Genomic DNA, 22232 nt, shown 5'->3' with positions numbered 1-22232 from the left:
GTGATATAAAGTCAGAATTGTGAGATATAAAGTCGCAATTGCGTGTTATAAAGTCAGAATTGTGAGATATAAAGTCGCAATTGCGTGTTATAAAGTCAGAATTGTGAGATATAAAGTCGCAATTGCGTGTTATAAAGTCAGAATTGTGAGATATAAAGTCGCAATTGCGTGTTATAAAGTCAGAATTGCGAGATATAAAGTCGCAATTGCGTGATATAAAGTCAGAATTAGTCTAAAGTCTAGAATTAGTCTAGAATAATAGTCGCAATTCTGAGAAATAAAGTGAGAATTGCGAGATGTAAACTCGCAATTGTGAGAAAAAAAGTCAGAATTGTGAGATAAAAAGTCGCAATTATTATTATTATTTATTTATTTAGTGGCGGAAACAAGCTTCCATAGAAAACAGCAAGTGGGAGGAGACAGAGACAAACTGCTAAGCCACGCCTCCTTCCTCCAGATGCACGCAAGCAAACAGGTAGAAAGAGCAGCACTCTCCATAATTTTAATTGTTGCATTATTAGCCTATAAAATGCTATTCATCTGCATGTTTACTTCTTAGGCCTACCAAATATTAGAGCCATACACTAAACCAGCTTTATGTGTGTGAGGTCTTTGTGTGAAGCCGTACTTTAGATCCGTTAACACCTGCGCGCAAATAACGAATCCTGCTAGGTTATGAATATGAATAAGGTCGATATCACGTTACTTTCATTACCTTGCCGAAGCGCCCAGTCATTTGTTAATATTAATGAGCCGAGCCTTTGTTAAAAACACGAGCCATTGCGTTGAAAGAGAGAGTTGCGACAACATTTGATCTCGTGGTTTAATCTGTTTCAATTCATGAATCATATTTGATACATCAGACTTTTATGGCTCATATAGTAGGCTAGCCTATGATGTAGGAGAATATGGAGCTCAGCTCATTGAGGAAACTGCATAGGCCTAACTTACATACATAAATATCAGTTGTCATTCAGTTTTCCGATAATATGGTATAAAATTAATTAAATGCTTAGTTTTATGAAAGTTATGTAGTTTTTATTGCGGGGGGGCTAAACATATAGGCCATTTTCTAAAATATTATGAATAATCAAGTTTAAAGTAGACTTTATGCTGTGAATTTGTCGTCAAGCCGTACTGCCCCCTCATGTTTAAACGAGGTACTGCAACTCAACTGAAATAATAACGTCCTGTAATCAAAACACAATGCTCTGGGCAAATAAATTTAAGTTTATTGAAACATTTCACGTCATATATTTACTACATGTGAAATATTTATTCCCAATCTCCTGTCCTGTGTTTCCGAAGCACATTTCCTATGACATTTGAAAAACAGTTAACAGAAAAATAAATCACAAACCAGAAGGGCTAAAAAGAGGGAAATGTTTCTTCAGGTCAAAGTTGCATTTGCACTGGCAGTGTGGAAAGCTTCATCTCCCAGATGAACTAATCAGTAACAAGAAAATGAAGGTAACATGAGTCCACTAACCCAGCACACACACCGATAAGATCGTCCTGGCTGCCCTCATCTGCAGAACACATGTACACACCTGTGGGCTGATTAATATCAGATTAAATGTGTGATATAAGCAAATACCTTATGAGGATTTAATATTTAACACTCAAGCTGCTTCACTTTCTCTAACACTCAGTTCCTTGCTGAAAACCAGCCTAGACTATCTCACAGCAGAGTAAAGCATGCGTGAATTGTTTTATTGCTATGTAGCCCATGTTTCATTTAAATATATACTAATCAGTGTACAGACATTAAGAGTAGAGCATTAGATGGCTGAAGCTGAAGATGCTATTGAGCAGCGTGAGAGAAGAAAGTGATATGTTAAATAACTCAATGATAGTAAACAACACTGATGATTATAGGAACCTCTTCTAGTCATCTATACAGTAATGATTTGAGGCATTCTGAGACTGAATAGTTGTTCTTGATTTCTGTTCCCTTTTATGTTTTTGACAGGATATAAAGATTGGCTTGGATTAAATAACGCTATGCTACATTGCTGTGTAAAAAATGCAAGTCCACTTCCCTAACCAGATAATATCAGTATCTTCTCTAAAGACACCGTTAATACAGTATATTCCAATGGCACTATCAGGACATTGTTCAGCAAATACACTAAAAAATACTTCTGCAGAAGGGCATATCTCATTTAAAAAAACAATCAAGAAAGGTCAAAGTCAAATTTCACTCTTAAATAAAAAATTAAAATATAGGTCATTATTTTAAATAAAGGAAAAGAGGTTTGATTTTAGGGCAATTCATTAACATTGTTATTATGAGAAGCACATTCACCCTTTTCCCCCAATTGTCAGTAGTTCACAAATCTTTTCACATTACAAAAGTTACTCGTATGCAAATATTTTAAAATATATATAAAAAAATACTCAGGTATGTATATATTAGTGCTGTGAAACCGATTAATTGTGAACAAAAGTCTGTAAATATTCATGTGCATTTATACTGTGTGTGTGTATATATATAAAATTTAGGACCATTAATTAATAATTAATTAATTATTATTGTTAATTTTGCGTTGACATTATTTTTTAGCATATTAAATCAATCAATCAATCAATCAATCTCTCTCTCTCTCTCTCCCTCTCTCCCTCTCACACTCTCTCTCCCTCTCTCTCCCTCTCTCACTCTCCCTCTCTCACTCTCCCTCTCACTCTCCCTCTCTCACTCTCCCTCTCTCACTCTCCCTCTCTCACTCTCCCTCTCTCACTCTCCCTCTCTCACTCTCCCTCTCTCACTCTCCCTCTCTCACTCTCCCTCTCTCACTCTCCCTCTCTCACTCTCCCTCTCTCACTCTCCCTCTCTCACTCTCCCTCTCTCTCTCACACTCTCTCTCACACTCTCTCTCACACTCTCTCTCACACTCTCTCTCACACTCTCTCTCACACTCTCTCTCACACTCTCTCTCTCACTCTCCCTCTCTCACTCTCCCTCTCTCACTCTCCCTCTCTCACTCTCCCTCTCTCACTCTCCCTCTCTCACTCTCCCTCTCTCACTCTCCCTCTCTCTCTCACACTCTCTCTCACACTCTCTCTCACACTCTCTCTCACACTCTCTCTCACACTCTCTCTCACACTCTCTCTCACACTCTCTCTCACACTCTCTCTCACACTCTCTCTCACACTCTCTCTCACACTCTCTCTCACTCTCCCTCTCTCACTCTCCCTCTCTCACTCTCCCTCTCTCACTCTCCCTCTCTCACTCTCCCTCTCTCACTCTCCCTCTCTCTCTCACACTCTCTCTCACACTCTCTCTCACACTCTCTCTCACACTCTCTCTCACTCTCCCTCTCACACTCTCTCTCTCTCTCTCTCTCTCTCTCTCTCTCTCTCTCTCTCTCTCTCTCTCTCTCTCTCTCTCTCTCTCTCTCTCTCTCTCTCTCTCTCTCTCTCTCTCTCTCTCTCTCTCTCTCTCTCTCTCTCTCTCTCTCTCTCTCTCTCTCTCTCTCTCTCTCTCTCTCTCTCTCTCTCTCTCTCTCTCTCTCTCTCTCTCTCTCTCTCTCTCTCTCTCTCTCTCTCTCTCTCTCTCTCTATATATATATATATATATATATATATATATATATAATATTTTATATAAACACATACTTTTATGTTAGATGTGATTAATCATGATTAATCGATTTGACAGCACCAAATATATAAACAAATAATTTGATTTTTAATTGTTAATTTTTTAACTGAACTTCTGATCCTAAACTTTGAGGGTAAAGTTTTCCTGAATTAAAATGTATCATGTTACAGTGATGAGAATTAGGGGGGTGGGGGTTATATATGGGGGTGGTAAAATATGAAAATATGACCAGGATATCACTTCTACGAAACTCATTATAGATCAATTAAATGGCACATTGTAACCGCACGCGGATGTGTACTGTTATTACGACACAGTGTTCGTTCTCGGCCATCACCTCCTGTCCACCCTGTGCGCAAAACAGGAAGTTACATCATCCTGTTAGATTCAGAGCAGGACTGGGTTAAAACACAAAGGTTAAAACAATGATGTTTTACATGAACAAACACTTTGAGCAAACAGTAACTCATTGCTATATCCACTACGAGAGAGGAAACGTGAATCATGAAAGTAGAAGCTCTACATCTGAGCTCAGATTCAGATCACATATATGGACGTCATTAAATGCACGGAGAGGTCGCACAAAACAGGAAGTCAAGAATCGAAACTCTTACACCGTATAATTCCATCCAATCACTTTAGTCATCTACGTAGATCGCCATTTTGTCCGGGCAAGCGTTTCTTTACAACTATAAACCAAGATGGTGACGTACATTTGCAAGCAATCCTCTGTGGCCACTGAGAAATATAATGTCCTCTTCTCTCAGTGGTTCCTCCATCTGAACCAGTCTGTTCTCCATACGGCGTAAAACAAGAAGAATCTCGTATGTTACATATTATACATGTGCAGTGTTAATCTGTTTCTGCTCTCCGTCATCTCAGGGTGTTTCTGGAGGTCTAAGAGGAACTCTGAGAGGAACTCTCTGCACACTCGGCTGTCTTCGAGATCTTGTCGTCTGAAGGGCTTTCACTGGACAAGCCGGTCTCTCCATTCTCTGTTCTGTTGTTCACTAAGTGCTTCCCTACAGCTGGACGGAGAAAGAGAAGTTTAGATAAACTGCACGATTTACTTGAAACCGTAACTTGAACCTCTGGTTTTAATGATTAACTGCTTCATAGACTGGAACAATATGATTGCATAGACTACTGTTCAAAGTTTATTTGATTTATTTAAACAAATTCATACTTTTATTCAGCAAGGATGCTTTAAATTGATCAAAAGTGACAGTAAAGACATTTATAATGTTCACAATTCAAATAAATGCTGTTCTTTTAAACTTTCATTTCATAAGAGAAAATCATCATATTATAGTGATTTCTGAAGGATCATGTGACACTGAAGACTGGAGTAATGATGCTGAAAATTCAGCTTTGATCACAGGAATAAACGGCAACATTTTAAAATATATTACAAAATAAAAAAAAATATTTATTATATAAAATTTTTCACATATATATTTTATACACACACACATATATATATATATATATATATATATATATCATAAGAGTAATGAAATTATTTGATTTTACTAATGACTGATTTTACTGTATTTTGATTAAATAAACAGCCTTGATGGGCAGAAGACTTCTTTCAAAAACACTATTAAATCTTACCAACCTCAAACTTTTGAACAGTAGTGTATATTTTTATATAATAATTTGATATCATTTTTCCCCTTTACAATAATAATTTTACAGTATGTATTAATCTATGTTAATATTAACATTAACTATACATTTTAATCTTTCGAGATTTATTTTAAATTAACTTTATTGATATAGTATAATTTATTTATATAATAATTAATGTTATTGCCTTATGAGCATCAAAGATAAAAAAAATATAATTATTGAAAATAGAAAATAATAATACAAAATATCTTATGAATAAACATGAACTGACAATAAACAATAGTATAAGTTGAGATAGGACAATATTATATTTATAAATTGACATTAAAATATGAATTTATTATAAACAAACATGAACTAACAATGAATAATAGTATATTTATACATTTACATGTATTAATGAATGCTGTAAAACAAATTGTTGTTCAGTTTTGGGCCGTTTGCCAGGGAGAAAATTCCTTCATCAGTGGACTTGCCTTGTAGAGAGGCGGGGTCAGCAGTGCCGTTGTTGTGATTGGCTCCTGATCCCTCTTCCAGCTCGTCCAGGTACAGTCGGTATCGGTGTCCGCTGTCATCTTCATACTCCACGTTCTCGTCATCAGAGTCCACTTCTGGAGCCACGTAAACCACTTCAAACTCGATCTCCCCCCTCTGCGGAGAAACCGCCACACGTGTTAGTGTCTGGAAGTGTGTGTGTGTGTGTGTGTGTATGCATGTTTCTTAAAGGGATAGTTCACCCAAAAATGAGAATGTTGTCATCATTTACTCAACCTCAAGTTGTTCCAAACCTGTATGAGATTCTTTCTTCTGTTGCACACAAAAGAAGATATTTTGAAGAATGTTGGTAACCCAACAGTTGATGGACCCCATTGAATTCCATGGAGAACAAATATGCTATAGCAGTCAATGGGGTCCATCAACTGTTGGGTTACCAACATTCTTCAAAACATCTTCTTTTGTGTTAAGCAGAAGAAAGAAATTCTGAACATTTGGAACAACTTGAGGGTGAATAAATGATGACAGAACTTACATTTTTGGGTGAACTATCCCTTTAAGTGAGTAAATATAACCATTGGTTGCTCACACAAAACTATCATATGACTTCATATAAGACCCGAGTCATATAAACGGTGGATTTTGTGCTCATTTTAGAGCTTGACAGACCGAGTCCACATTCCCTTTCATTGAACTGAAAACAGTGGCCACCTTTTGTGTTCAACAGAAAAAAAAAGTCAAATGTGTTTGGAACAACATGAGTAAATGATGAGAGAATTTAAATTTTTGGGGTGAACCATTCCTTTAATGCCTGGTTCAGATTACACGATTTTAGCCCGATTTTGGCATGATCCGTTTGACGTAGGGTCTCGTGGGGATTCGTAAATGACAACGGGCGTCGGGACGCAAGATTCGATCGTATCATCTCGTATAGTGTGTCATAGTGGGCGACAACCTACGTCGCGTCTGCGATGCTTCACGACATCACGACAAAAAGACTAGCATGTTTAATTTTTTTAACGCTCGTCCAAGACGGGTTCCGTCACATGTATGAGGTTGACCAATAGGAGCACAGAAGCTTTTCCGTACACAACTTTCAAAAATGGCAAAACGAAAGAGAGACGATGGTGCTACTAGGTGGAGTTATGACATGGAGGAAAGGTTCGTAAGAAAACAATATTTTACCTCAAGTTCTCTTTGGAGGATTGACAGCCAATACTGTCCTCTTCGAGCAATCCAGGAACGTGTCCATTGTCGGGTTTTCTTTCTTTTTTTAAGTTTTCTGAACACAGGACAGCCAATACAACACTCACCGCCACATCCATTGTTTGTTTACGTTCGTTTCCGGAAGTCACTCGCTATAGTTTCGCCTTCTCAATGACATCACGCGCATCGTTAAAGACGGCACGCGATGACTGGTCAGGAAGCAACGTGTAGTCTGACATGTTTCTTGTGCACGACACGACAAGATTTTAGGAGTCAAAATCGCGTAATCTGACACAGTGACTATCGTAAAAGACAAAAAAAATCGTGTAATCTGAACCAGGCATAAAGCAGCGTGTTTTCTTCAAATCCTTCATAATGCCTCACAAGCCCAAATTAAAGAGCATCTCAGGGTGCTTTCACACCTGTAGTTCGGTTCACTTGATCCGGACCGAGGCGAAAAATTATACTTTGTATCATTTCCAGGCATTTTGGTTCGTTTTCACACACACTGATTGCTCTGGTCCGAATCAGTTGATGAAACGAACCAAAATGGAGTCATGTGACAACATCCACATCACTCGTTGGCCGGATGTGTCTTGAATTAACGTGCGGGAAAATTCCAACAGAACTCCCGTAAAGCCTAGTTCACACTACATGATTTTAAGCCCGATTTGCAAATCGTTGAGCTCGACCAACAGGTCAGGGTGTTATCGCGTGCAAATCGCGGGGGATTAGCGGGCGATGAACGCTCGCTAATCTGTTAGTATGAAAGAGCAAACAACGCATCAAAGAGCCTCGCAGACGCCTCGCAGACGCCTCGCAGACGCGTCGCCGAGCCTAGAAAAATATCTAGCATGCTAGATATCCAGAGCTGTCGCACGACTCAACCTCACTGATGTCATGAGCAACAGCCAATCACAGCAAGGCATGAGTTGAGGGCACCGGGTAAATACGTGATTTTTGCCGTCAGCCAAACATAAACATGCAGCTACATCTCCAATATAAACATGCTGTACTCACCGCCAACTCTCTCTGTAGCACAGACCTGCTCTTCGCGTATGCAGATCCACTCTTTCGCCCATACTCTCTTATTTTTTCTTCATTTGCATTTTGAGCAAATGATCGCGCAAACATTTTGCAGCACTAGTTTCTGTCTGACGTCCATATTCCCGTGTTGTGTTGTTCTTCGTTGTGTATTGGCGCGCGTGCTGTTTCGCGTCAAGATAGATATTAGAAAGATAGATTTGGTAGAATCGTTGGGTGACAGAGTTGTTGTGAACTCGTGTAGTGCGTTACCTCCGGTTGCGGATCAATCACGCTGTGTCGTGTGGTGTGAACAGCTCAACAACTTGAACACTCCTGATTTCTCAGAGAGCAAGTCATGTAGTGTGAACCGGACAGTTCAGCCCGACGTTTTAAAATCATGTAGTGTGAACTAGGCTTAAGTAAACAAAGAAGAAAATCCGGCAGACATGCGGAGAATTCCCTCACAATGTATGTTCAGAATCAGCACAAGCTTTATCCTTCCGCAAATCCCCCCATAAACAACACAGTCTAGACGCGATATAAATAAGAGATTCACTGTGCAGTGCGGACAACTTCAGTGTTTATGATGAGAGTTTAGTGAGAGTGCAGAACGCGGTAAGTCAGTCATGGGTTAAAGGGAGCGCTATTGACAATCTAAATAATAATTTTGTTTGACTACGGCAGCTGGTTTAGCACAAAAATGTGCAGTTCTTTGGCAGTTGGGTCTGTTCGAGGTCGGATCACGTTCTCACCACAAACAAACCGTTCCAGAGTTCGCTTGAAAGCGTACCGAGACCACCTCGTCGAGGAGGTCTATGTACGCTTGTTTGGTCCGCTTTTGGTGCGCACCCGAGTGCGATTGCAGCTTTCACACCCGCCCAAACGAAGCGCACCAAGGGGGACAACGAACTCTAGTGCGATTCAACCAACTAAACGAGGCAGGTGTGAAAGCACCCTCAGCTTTTGGGAGGTTCTCAGCAGAATGGGATTGAAACATGCTTCTAATAATAAGTTATCACACGCTAAGCCTGATCTGACAGCGCCCTCGTCGAGCTGCAAACTGAACCGAGAGAGAGTCCGTGTGTGTGTGTGTGTGTGTGTGTCTCGCCTGCTGTGAGAGGATGGTGACGGCCTCTTTGTGCTTTGCATCTCTCAGGTTGATGTTGTTGACGGCTAAGATGGCGTCTCCCACATGCAGTCCTCCGCAGCGCTCGGCAGGCTGAGTGGGGTGGATTTCGGAAATGAGAATGGGAACACCGTGCTCTTTCCCACCCTGTATTAATTCCAGGAATGTAAACATTAAATCAGGACTTTGATTTGGAACAAACATTAGTTCTAGTTCACAATCATAAAAAATGGATGGAGCAGCCTGCATATAAATCAAAGGTTGAGCTCACAGTAATGGAGATGCCAAGTCCTTCATGATCATCTTTACTCAGAACAACTTTGCGTATAGGTCCGACTCCTTGAGTCTTTTTCAGAGAATCTGTTTCCTGTAGAGGTAAATATATAGAGCACACACTAAGGGTGAATACCCGATAATGGTAATAGTTCATCTAAAAAAATAAAATAATAATAATATTTATATATTTATATTATATATATATTGCATATGGGTAAATAAGATTATTTATTTAAATATGAAAAATCTTAATTTTATATCTAATATATTTAAAATACATTTTAAAATCTTAACTGCTTAAAATAGGCTTAATTTTATATATACTGTATGTATACAAATTATTTCTTATTTTAAAATATAAAAATAAATAAAAGAATAAATAAATATGTAATATGATATATTATAAATATATAAGAAATTACATTATTAACTTCTGATTTTGATTTTAGATATAAATACACTACAGGCAAATTATTCTCTTGACTATTCAAAGTTTACTCTGATATAAGTAGTTCGCCTTTTGTATGCAATATCGCCAACTTGTAAATGAAATGAATGTCCTGTCTTACATGCCCCACGGGTGACGGCAAGGGCTTCTTGGGATCATTGCGCCCCCTGCAGGCTCGGATCACAGTTTTGTGGCGGTGCAGGTGAATCTCCGCTTCAAGCTGGTTCCACAGTTTGTCATGAGCTGGTCCTTTCATGTCTCGCCCGAGCAACTGGATCTGCTGCACCCTAAATAATAAAAAAAGCATTCCTGTTACCAACCACTTCAGCTCTTTGTGTGCAAGATATCGCCACATGAAACCCACACAGAAGAACAATGCTGTCCCTTACCTCCCTGCCAGCTCCTTGTCCAAGTACTTTGCCGCCAGTCTGGCTCCGTACACCTCCGCCTGTAGGACCGCGATGTGCCTGCGGAGAGCCTCGTTCTCCTTCTTCAGCATCTTCACCTCTGCCTCCAACTTAGCCTCCTTCACTTTTTCTTTCTTACTGGCCTCCAGTTCCTTCTCCTGTGAAATGTAATCGAACGAAGACATGAGGTGAGCAGTTGAGCGCCGAAACTCTGTGGTGTGCTGGTGGTCTGACCGTGTGTGTGTGTACTGAGGGAAGTGTATACTCAGTTACATCCCAGCAGAGTAACATCAAACCAGTGTCATTAAACAGCTCTTCACACGCTAGCAGAAGACCTACGTCACCACAATGACTACAAAAACAACTTCACAACAGTACAGGTGAGATCACCAGACAAACACTCTAGTTAAAGGAATAGTTCACCCAAAAGCTGACTTAAATTAAACAATATCCTGGCTCTTCCCAGATTTCTAATGCGCATACATCCATCGTTAAAGTAATCCATACGACTCCAGGAAGTTAATAAATGCCTTCTGAAGCGAAGCAATGGGTTTTTGTAAGAAAAATATATTTCTGGGTGAACTATTCCTTGAAAACATACCACTTAAAGGATTATTTCACCTCAAAATTAAATTTCCTAATAATTTACTCACCCCAATGCCATCCAAGATATCCATGTCTTTCTTTCCTCAGTGGAAGAGAAATTAAGTTTTTTGAGGAAAACATTTCTGGATTGTTCTTCGAATAATGGACTTCAGTGACAGCCAGCGTTTTGAAGTCCAAATCAATGCAGTTTCAAAGGTCTTTGAAGCGCTTTAACAGACTGTGCACGATCAGCTGAGGAGGAGGGGCTTATCTCGCGAAATGGGTCATTTAAAAAAAAAAAAATATATATATATATATATATATATATATACTTTTTAACTACAATTGTTTGGATTGAGCTGATCTGCAACGCGCCGAGAACTACGTCATCACGTTGAAAGGTCACGCTAGATGTCGCGGGCGCCGGCGGAAGTACCGCCGTTGTTGTAGAAGTACCGTTGCAGATCAGCTCAATCCAAACAATTGTAGTTAAAAAGTATATATATATATAAATTTTTTTTTTAAATGACCCATCGTTTCGCGAGATAAGCCCCTCCTCCTCAGCTGATCGTGCACAGACTGTTAAAGCACTGTAAAGACCTTTGAAACTGCATTGATTTGGACTTCAAAATGCTAATCGAAGAAAAATCCAGAATGTTTTCCTCAAAAAATGTAATTTCTCTTCCACTGAGGAAAGAAAGACATGGATATCTTGGATGGCATTGGGGTGAGTAAATTATTAGGAAATTTTCATTTGGAGGTGAACTAATCCTTTAATGTGTGCACATACTATAGACTCAGAATTGTAACAAATGTAGATTTAACATAATAGTTACTACAAGTCTGTCAATAGTGACATGAATCCAGCCAATCAGGAAAGCTAAGAGAACAGACTTGCGTATGAATGGCACCTCTTCATTTGTTACAACCCCTGGAGGTAAACGAAGACATCTAGCAGTAGCTATGCACCTATACTGAAGTTTATGGCTGATAATGATCAGCTTGTACCAATAACTAAAGGCGCGGTCACATAGTCGTCATTATCATGTGACCTTCCAGCGTCAGTTACGACTGCCATTCATAAATCCTCTCCCGTGGCCTCATGGGATAGTAAAGTGTTCACTTCATCGAATGCACACTTCAGAATCTCAGCGGAAATAGTCGGTCATCCAGGTGCTTTATTATGTACTACTATTTTATGTATAATGTATTAATGAATACTATGTATTTCAACACACTACTCTGTTGGAGAAGTGTTTTTCACATACTATCTAGTAGGGAAGTATTGGATTTCAGACGCAGCGCATCTCTATTTCTGCTGAGTTTGGGTTGCTTTAACGTGTATTTGGGAATGGCATATCCACCAACCATCTAGCGAAACGTGGGAAGCAATTATCAACAATAGAGAAGATCCCTGCAGTTTCAGGCAAAATAAATCTATAATGGTTCAACATTTGAAAATTAAGAAATGAATTACAGCCTTAAATATCAATATTGTATTTTTACAGTTGTAATATAAAACTATTTTTTTTATTACAATAGTAATATTTCTTATTTGATTTGTATTTATTAGTTTTCATATTTTAATTTAGTAATAAATATATAATCACAAAACTTTGGATAAATTGTACAGCCCTACAAACAAGCACAGCAAACCTGGATTTCTTTTAATCACATTTTATTTTTTTCCCCAAATTGTGCAGCCCTAAACCCTAACCCAAACACAATGTGACATGTTGCATAGATGTAGAAATTTGCACAGAATGACATTACATATTTATTTGGCTAAAATACTTTCTGGATAGGACTTGTGCGCATCAGAAACAATGTCATCACATTATCAGTTCAAATTTTAGGCTGTAATTCTACTAGTTATCAGTGGATAATGTATCGTCCTCAAATATACTGTGCACCTCTAGAAGTTAATCTACTACACAAGGCCGCATGTGCATTACATGGTGCAAGTGACCCAATTCCGATTTTTTCCACCCATGTGGCACAGATAGGATATGACCCACGAGCGTGTAAGCAGGAAAAATGTTCATGGATTCCGATGATCTCAGATCAGTTATCATTAAACAGATTGGATATTCCCCTTGACATTTCAAGTCGTACGTCATTGAAAACGCGATCACATGACTCTTTTCAATGCCCAGGCTGCAACAAGGGCTCTCCTCTTTTTTTCCTCCACCTTGAGAGACCAATGTTTTGTAGACGTTAAAACTGGTGAGGAAGCTTGTACTATCATTTTGTTTGCACCCATTGCAAATCACACCGTTTTTACTTCCTTTTCAGCAAAAGCTGTTCTGGATCAGTATGTCTACCGTGGGTTGTTTTGCCAAGTGTATAGTGTAAATGGAGATATCGGATATGGGTCACTTTTAAAATAAGACCGGGTTGATTGGGTCTTCAAAAAAAACGGATATAGTCAACGAATCGGAATTGGGTATCAAGACCTGAAGCGTAAATGTGGCCACAGAGAACATCGTTCTTCATTAGGGATGGTTGAAACAGACAGCAAAGCATTAACTGGCAAAAAGAGTGGAGTTAGATGGGACACACAGACTCAAAACTATGCAAAACTTACCTTGTCCTCCACTGAGGGAACAGGCTTAAGATTGAGAAGAAAAACAGAGGGTCAAAAGTTAGAGACGCAGGGTTAAACAGGAAAGCCGTTTGTGAAGCTTCATCATTCATCCTTACATCCGCAGGGTTAAGTCAGTGCCAACCCAACCAGAGCCTGTTAGTGTTCATTACCGCTGATCATACACAGATACTGCAATTACACCATCAAATGTCACAGCTACGCTACATAGACAAAAGTATGTGGACATTACAGTCACTACCGTTGCTGACGGCTGAATACAGCCATGCAATCTCAACAGACACACAAGTCGTTTCCTCAGATTTCTGCCCTCGCTACTCACGCTTCTGTCAAGTGAAAGAGTCTAGAACAATCATGGGTCAGTTACAGAAGTCCACAGAACAGGACAGCGAGTGCTGAAGCATGAAGTGCACAAACACTGTCTGCAGATTTAATACTCACTGTCGACTTACACACCGCCGTCCAAAGCTTGAGTTAGAATGTTTATGAAATAGTGATTTTTTTAATGTATTGTATTAGTCGATCGATATATTCAGCAAGGATGCATTCAATTGATCAAAAGTGACAGTGAAGTCTTTTAAATGATTACAAACAGTCCTATTTCAAATAAATCCTATCTTTTGACCTTTTTTATTCATCATATATATAGTGCATCATATCATATTTATTTATGGATATTTAACTGTGCACCTAACACTCTTTTTAAAGTAATTGAATAACACTGTTAACTGTAATCTTTAGAAAATCTTTAGAAAATTAATACATGCATTTTCATTCTGTAAGGGTTAGTTTTAGTGATTTACTTTTACTTACAATATGATTGAATATATTAACTGTTGGTCATAACATGTAAATAATCATTGTATTTGCTATTTGCATATTGTGTTGCATGGAATTATGCATATTCATCTAGGCACCATAGTTACAAATGAATGGAAAACTAAACCTACGGCACAAAGCACACATTGATAGTCTGTGGTTTGTTTGCCAAATGCTATGACAGCATTTCTGTCCGCAAAACAGGCTCCTGGTTCGTCTAGTACTTCTCTTTTGAGAAGGGTCTGGAAGAACTCGATTGGCCTGTTCTCAATCCCACTTAACTACTCAGTCTTAATCACCAAACATCCCTTCTAGACTCCACTGTTACCCCAATGCAAGCAAACATATGTCAGTCACATCAATAAGACACCTTCCTAAAAGAGTGGGGGCCATTATAATGGTTTTAATTCCACATTAGGGGCTTTTGCACCGGAGGAACCTTTTCATAGTTCCTAGAACTAATGGCAGAAAGCAGAGTACCCGCTTTTTGGCGTGTTTGCCCCTCAGGAAATAGGAATTTTGGGGGAACTAAGTTCGCTCCCACTTCAGAGTAGGGTCTAACCCAGCACTATAGGAACTACCAGTGATGTAAATGTACGCTGATTGGCCGAATGCACATGAAACATCGGCACCGCTGAGTTTATAGCCTATATATTTACTCAGAGAGCTAACTCTACAAACATGGAAAACAGTGATAGATGGACCGCTCAACCTTTACGCTAAGGAGAAAATCCAAAGAGACTTTGACGGGACAAAGCGAAACATGATTATGTATTCCTGCTCAGCTAGCAACATTGGGCATCAACCACACGGCAAACACTAGTACTTTTTCATATACTGGTTACTTTCTTTGTGTAAATAACGTATTAGACAGGGCTGTTAAACAGATCATAAACTTATGAAGACAGAATGAGAGCGCTGTGTGCACAGGCTCTTGCGTCCTCAGTGCCGTCAAAATAACTCTCAACAAGAAGCACGGCTTACGTCACTTCAAATTTCCAACCGGCGGTGCGAATACAACCAGGAAAACGGCCCTAGCCTAGGGGAACATTTAGCTCTCACCCTGGTGGCTCGTTCTTGTAACTAAGCTCCTATGACTACTTGGTGCGAAAGCCCCTATTAATGCCAATAGTTTTGGAATGAGATGTTCAGTGATCAGGTGTCCACATACTTTTGCAAACATATTGATTTGAAGATCCAGGTGGCCTTAAAGGGATAGTTCACTCAACAAAAAAAAAATTCTGTCATCATTTACTCACCCTCAGGTTTTTCCAAACCTGTATAGAATTTCTTTCTTCTGCTGAACACAAAATATGACATGTTGAAGAATGTCGGTAATCAAACAGTTGATGGGCCCCACAGACTTCCATAGTATGGGACAAAAATGCTACGAAAGTCAATGGGGTTTTGTTACCCCATATTGTTCAAAATAGGGCTGGATGATTAATCGAAAAATAATCAAAACCGAAATTCAGAGCCTATAACCGACGTAATTTTACCATGTCGGTTATTTCGTTTTTTTAATCCTATTAATATTTCCGTCCACTGTGTGTTAATGTACTTTCCCCTTAAAACATATTAGCGCGTGTGTAGTCACGTAACTCCGCCCCGTGCAGTCTGCGACACTGAAGCAACATGAGCCCCTTTCACACAGCGCGTTGATCCCGGGAAATTGCCAGAACAAACACCTTCTGTGTGAACGCAAACACGACCCGGGATTACTGCCAGGTTGGGGACGTAGTAACATTGCCGTGTTCAGTCCCGGAACGCGCGCTGTGTGAACAAAAGCCGTAATGAATGCCGTGTCGTAATGATGGCGCTAGGCCGGGATCGTTCGCCAGCGTGAAACGGTTCGTAATGCGCTAGTTTATGATCGAATCAGAGAAAAAAAATGAACAAGCGTAGTTTCTCGAGAGAAATCGCAGCTCATAAGCAAACTATAGACGCCGCTGGGACATGTCACGTGTCTTTGCGGGTTGTGTGTGTCTGTGTGAACGCACTCTTTTGATTCCGGAAAATCACTGGCAGTGTGAATGAACCAACGAACCCGGGTCAAATCCCGGGCCACTTTATCCGTGTATTTTCCGGAATCTCTGTGTGAAAGGGAACTCAAACACTGAGTCGACTCAGCAACAGGAGCCGCTTGTAGCAAAGAAACACGCGAAAACAGAGAGAGACTGACAAACGCCCAGCAACACGTGCAACACTCCACAAAGCAGGTTTCCATAACACAAGCATTTACAAATGCTACACAATATGAAAAGGATTCGTTTTTTTAGTTTTATACAAGTTATATTTTACTTTTAAGTTGCCAATATTTACAATAATTTATTTTGTTTACAAAAAGAACTATTTTCTACATTTTGAGTAAACTTTCTTTTTACATTAAAACTTAATTACTTTTTTATTAGACGTTTTTATTTCAAGCATTGTGTGCTTTGTTTGATTCAATTGTTTGAAATATTTAATAAGCATTAAAAGCTATCTGTGTGTTTCCTTATTTTAGAATCACAAAGATAGGATTATGCATTCTTTCATTAAAAAAAATAACAACGTGAACATATTTACAGTATACGCCTTGCCAGTGACACATGAGAAAGATTTTTTTTTAAATAATCGTTCAATAATCGTAATCGAGGTAACTTGTTCGATTAATCGCGATTATGATTTTAGCCAAAATCGTCCAGCCCTATTTCAAAATATCTTCTTTTGTGTTCAGCAGAAAAAAGAAATTCATACAGGTGGTTTGGAAAAACTTGAGTGTAGAGTAAATTACAGAATTTTCATTTTTGGGTGAACTACAGTTTTAATGCTAACAATTTAGGCGTCTCACAGGGCAGTTTTTAATAAACCATCTATATAAACCCATCAGTTCTGCTACATTTGTAGTAATGTGAAGCTGTGCCCACCATCCTGTCCTTGATAGAGTCCGAGTCGACCGCCTGGCCGCCTTTGGCTTGGAGTTTGAGCTGCATGGCGTGGAGTTGCAGAAGCTGTTGGTGAACCTCCTGCTCCACCACGTCCTTCTCCGCCTGGACATCCGTCAGCTCCGACCGCAAGTCCACCAGCTGAGCCTGAAGCACACACACACACACACACACACACAGAGTATTATTAACTAGCCATCCAAGAGTCATGAATCATGCGGAGACTTGTGCTGACTCAAATAGTGTCTGCATATGAAGTATTGCACGATCCTTCCCTGATCCAGAAAAGTAAAGACATAGGGTACAGATCAAGAAAAATGGAGGGAAAAACATGAAAATGAAGACAAATGTTTATCCAAAAGACTCTAATTCAAAGGAAAACTGCAAATTTAAAATGATGCTACCAAATTGTGTGGCTTTTTGAGAGACTAGACAGTGGCCCAGCAATTAGTGCATGTCTTCCTGCATTTCGAGCCATGTTTCCTATGTGAACGACTCTAGTTTGTAGAGTAGACGGAAAAATGAATACTTTGCCTCTGCATATATCCATAATGATATTTCTTTAACTCATGAGGAATTACACATCACATTCGTGCATACGCATTCACTACAAAGTAAGTTAATTGCGGCTTTGTGTAAGATGTTACAGAATGATGTTGATTGAATGATTAAAAAAAACTGCTTGAAATCCAATCTGATTGCTCGGATTTCATTAGAAAAATTGGATTTCAAACGTGAGTGAATGTTGTTTGGATTATGTTTGTAAAAACTGTATTTCTTTCCTGTTCAAACCACAAAATAACTACATGCATTTGAGTCAGATATGCTAAACAATCTGTACAAAAAACACGTGACATTTAGTTCATCCGAAACATAAATAAGCGTTTTGTTTTCTTCAAAATGGTTCATTCATTTTCTCATCCGACACACCCATTAACAACCAGTGAATTATGTGATCCCGTCCTCCATCCGAAGGCGGCGCCGTTTAGAAAGCGTCTCAATCCTCCAGCCTTTCAGCCTCTTTAGTAGCGAAGCTGCATCAAGTCCTCTCGTAAAAAATCCTCTCATTTATTTATGCGCCTGGCTTCCGCTGGATAGCCAATGTTAGCTGACGGGCTCTCATATTTAGCAGTAATGCATCAGAGAATATTCATTTATCTGTCAGCACTGTTATACTCAAATCGAGAGCAGAGAGAGTGGTGAATCTGAACCCAATGAGAGATTCCCACCACTTCCCTTCCCAATCGATAAATGAAAAGCAAGACAATATTCTCTGTAACAACATTTCAACCAGCAATACTGAATATCTTTCCTTTGGATTAAAAATGTAACTGAATCTGACTCGAAACGAAGGCACCAAAGTACCTTTAAAAGAGTTTGCCGTGTGCGATGCATCATATAAGTAGAGAAAAATGCCTCATTGTTGCAGGCCGAGATCTTTTCTACAGTATGAGCCTTCAGAGACGGTGTTCAGCAAAGATTTTTGGGTGAGTCCTTCGGAAAATTACATCACAGGAGTACTAGCATGAAATCAAAATGGACCCTATTTACGGAATACTGAAAAGTTCTTATCTACTATTCTACTTTTTACGTCGTTTCGTAATCGATTGTGTAAACACTATGGAACAGCTGATGGGAACGTGCGCACTGTTGACGTTGACAGCAGCGCGGATTGATAGAAATGGAAAGAAAATAGTGCCGATTAAAACTGAGGTATGAATTTTGACCGGCGTCTTTTTTGTGTGTTAAATTAATCAAGCTTTGAAACGCAACGTAAAAACGCACAGTTTTGAGGCCCGGAAACTAACCGGGAGTACTTTCTTGAGAAACTTCCAGCGGCCAGAACTCTGACCAGGGAGGTGACTACAGACTGGGTCAGTGTGTATGCACTATAGTGCTGGTAAGGATTGCATGTCTTAAATGGGCGAACAAACCCTTTAAAGAGTTCGAGCAGCTCGTGCTTAGAATACACAGAACAATTTAGGGCATTGGTGTGTGGACGATAATATAGTTATCGTTCCAATGTTGAGGTTTTTGGATAAGTACCATGTTATTCTTTGAGTTAAGTATCTTACCATTTAAATGAATACCATGGAATGGTACAGTCTCGCCACAGTGCTTTTATAAGGACAGGAAGCTGTGATTTTCACGGTCACATCCAACTCTCGTCTTGTACAGCAGGGTTTTTATCAAGCTGTGTGTTAATCTGCTGTGTCCATGTGCTAAACCACCTTCTCACCTTCTCCCACACAAATATACCTTTGAGTCACTACCATTAAGAACATGTTATTTTGAATTTTCTGTCCTGGACTCAAGGGATTCCTCCATGGCAAAGACGATTCATTTCCCCGGTGAAAGGCAGCCTAATACCGCTTTTCAAACTGGACTGTGAGCTTTGATAAAGAGCCATTAACAGATTTGAAAAGTGGGAAAAGCAGATTACACGATCTGGTCTCCTGAGAAGCCTGAAACCATCAATACACAGACAAGACACTAATTATCTAAGACTGTGTATCAGAACTCAACAGCAACAATACTTAATACAAACATGAGCTGGCACATACGTTCATTCATATTATGTTGTTGCAGTTAATATTGAGGGATCTTTTATAATTCAAACAGAAGAATGACCAGTCTAGCACTGAGCTAAGCAGGTTTAACAGGTTTTTATATCCCGTCCTAGTTTTATGCAAAGTATTTTTGAGCTAATCAACTTTAGAACGTTTACACTAAATGTTAACAAGATGTTTTGTATGTTTTCCTCTTTTCATTACTATCATGACATCTTGCTTCGTGTCAGGGTCCTGATCACCCTGTCAGGTTTATTGTGCGTTAACTTGGTACTTAATGACCAAAAGCCCAGCGCTGTAAATTAATTCCATCTCAAATTTAGCGTAATCTTGTACAAAAGATATCAGTATGCTACATGGAATGAAAATCTTCTGTTAACACAAAAGGAAATATTGTGTTTATACAAAAGGGAGTCTGCCATAATCTATACATCTATACAGAAAGTATACACACACACACACACACACACACACACACTATGGCCTAGTGAGTGCAATATTTATATGCCGTGGTATTTAGATGGTAACTTTTGTTAGTTTATAGCAGCTATAGGCTAGTTTAAAATCCATCTGAAACATGAAGTTACAATTTTAGAGCACATTAAGTTATATTCTAATTAATTTTTTTGTAAAATAAAATACAAACCAGATTTTAAAGACTAACAGCCATAATTCCACAATTAGTCACTCCCAAACACTCAGATCGAAACCTTCAAAACAGAATACATAGCTCACAGAGAGTTCTATGTCAGTAAATAAAAGAACATCAACTTGGCCTAGAGCCTTTAAAAGATAATATTCATCTCTTTTTCTCACCTCTAGTTTGTGGTTGAGCTGGAAGATGGTTTGGGCTTTATGACACAGCTGAGCAAAACATGAGCTGAGACTGGTCATCTTCTGACGGCCCTCATATGTGATATCAGCCTGATCCGGGTCGATCTCTCCCAGTAACAGATCCACATCCACAAACGCCTTGTCAAACTCCTTCTCCAGCACCTCCAGCCACCGGAACATGGACATGCCGGGGCCGGGAGCCGCAGCCGAACCGGCGGAGAGGGCCGAGCCCGGGGATCCAGCACCGCCAGCGGACGCAGACATCTTCAACACGGGTAACGTTACAAGAAGAACACACAGATTACTTCAATTTAGTCCTTTACTCGGCGCGATCACTTGGCCGTTCAAGTTATATTAACAAGAGGCTTCTGGTGTGATAGACAGTGAGAGTGATGCTTTGTTGAGGTGTTATCCGTGCTCTCATCTGACCAGGAAATCCGAGATCGAACAAGTCAACACCGTGGATCGATTAGTTTGGTCTGCCACACGATGAGGACTGTCAATGAGGAAGACAGTCGATAGACGAGCGAATCGATTGTTGAGTAAATCAGATCTGCTTGGAATATTTGCTTCATAGGAATTTACAGCAGATAGACCGTTTGTGCCATAAATACAGTTGTTATAATTGTTTTTTGTTGTTGTTGTTGTTGTTGAACTGTATGATATGTTTGCAAATGTTATGTATATGTATATCGTGTGCTGCTACCTTGGCCAGGGCTCACTTGTAAATGAGATATTTATCTCAATGTGATTATTTCCCTGGTTAAATAAAGGTTAAAAATTTTTGTTAACAAAGTACATTACTGTATAAGCCTGATCTAGAGAAAAGGGTTAGCATTACCAAAAAAGCATTCAAACTAATTAACACTATTGATATAATTTATTGTGATACAGTATAATTTTTACACAAATTAACAAGACATAAAACTAATAGCTGGCAAATCTCAAGAAATATGTGCAATAATTATGATTATTTGTAGCACAAACCAACCTAGGTATTTATAAATACATATATAAATATATATTTTTCATTATTATTATTTAACTTTATATTTATTTTTTAGCTTATAAAGGCACACATTATAGGCCTATATTATACATATTTCCAGGGTATTAAGATGCTGGAGCTAAATTAATGTGTGTAAAATGTGTACTTAATAGTTTTGACCAAAAATGTTATGCATGTTTGGTTTTAAAGCTTTGTTTTGTCAAGTTGATATTACTGAATGCAACAATTTATATGAAATGTATACGTAAAAAAAAATCCATGTGTTCAACAGAATAGGATCTAAATAGTTTATCAGCAAGTTTCTTATTTGCAAACAGGCAGGACGATATATTGCTGATTTGTCAGTTCCTTGCCGGTGTCAAATTTTGTTTTCTTAGCAAGATAATGATCTCAGCCATTGTTCTAAATAAAGCAGAGTCTTATTCTCACAGGCGTGAATCTGGCTCGGATATTTAAACCTTGGATGCTCAAAATGCAGCTTCAGCAGCACAGAGGTTTGTGAAGCTATTTTCTCATAATGATGATATTCTGCATTATTCTGTGTCGACTCTACAATCAACGTGTCTGCAGCCACATCTGTCCAAAACTCCAAACTCAGACAACGTGAAGAAAACAAACATGGGATACACATGCTGTTCAGAAATAAAATCCTCCAACATG

The 22232-nt window shown here is 39.1% G+C and overlaps 1 protein-coding gene across 2 annotated transcripts; it reads right to left on the bottom strand.

Annotated features, from left to right (window-relative positions):
• Positions 1-3671: 3671 nt before the first annotated feature.
• LOC143730715 (Golgi-associated PDZ and coiled-coil motif-containing protein-like) lies at positions 3672-21044 on the bottom strand. 2 transcript variants are annotated; one of them, XM_077221250.1, is made up of 9 exons: positions 20546-21039; positions 17142-17306; positions 13396-13419; positions 10206-10381; positions 9938-10103; positions 9364-9459; positions 9075-9239; positions 5716-5890; positions 3672-4632 (listed from the first exon to the last, which is right to left on the bottom strand). In XM_077221250.1, exons 1-9 carry the CDS (start codon positions 20825-20827, stop codon positions 4502-4504), a joined length of 1380 nt encoding a protein of 459 aa, XP_077077365.1. In that variant the 5' UTR covers positions 20828-21039; the 3' UTR covers positions 3672-4501. The 2 variants fall into 2 exon arrangements, with proteins under 2 accessions (XP_077077365.1, XP_077077366.1); XM_077221251.1 differs by lacking the exon at positions 13396-13419 and having other exon boundaries at positions 20546-21044.
• Between the last annotated feature and the right edge of the window lie 1188 nt (positions 21045-22232).

The sequence above is a fragment of the Siphateles boraxobius genome, unplaced genomic scaffold (genome assembly GCF_051911475.1).
Source record: "Siphateles boraxobius isolate OS27281-9 unplaced genomic scaffold, OSU_SipBor_1 80, whole genome shotgun sequence".
Lineage (NCBI taxonomy): Eukaryota > Metazoa > Chordata > Actinopteri > Cypriniformes > Leuciscidae > Siphateles > Siphateles boraxobius.
This window is presented reverse-complemented; position numbering and strand designations above follow the sequence as displayed.

Coding starts and splice junctions, on each gene's coding strand:
- LOC143730715 (XM_077221250.1), bottom strand. CDS start 20,827: ATGTCTGCGTCCGCTGGCGGTGCTGGATCCCCGGGCTCGGCCCTCTCC. Junction 17,307..20,545: donor AGCTCAACCACAAACTAGAG/GTGAGAAAAAGA, acceptor TGTGTGCTTCAG/GCTCAGCTGGTGGACTTGCG. Junction 4,633..5,715: donor TGACCCCGCCTCTCTACAAG/GCAAGTCCACTG, acceptor TTCTCCGTCCAG/CTGTAGGGAAGCACTTAGTG.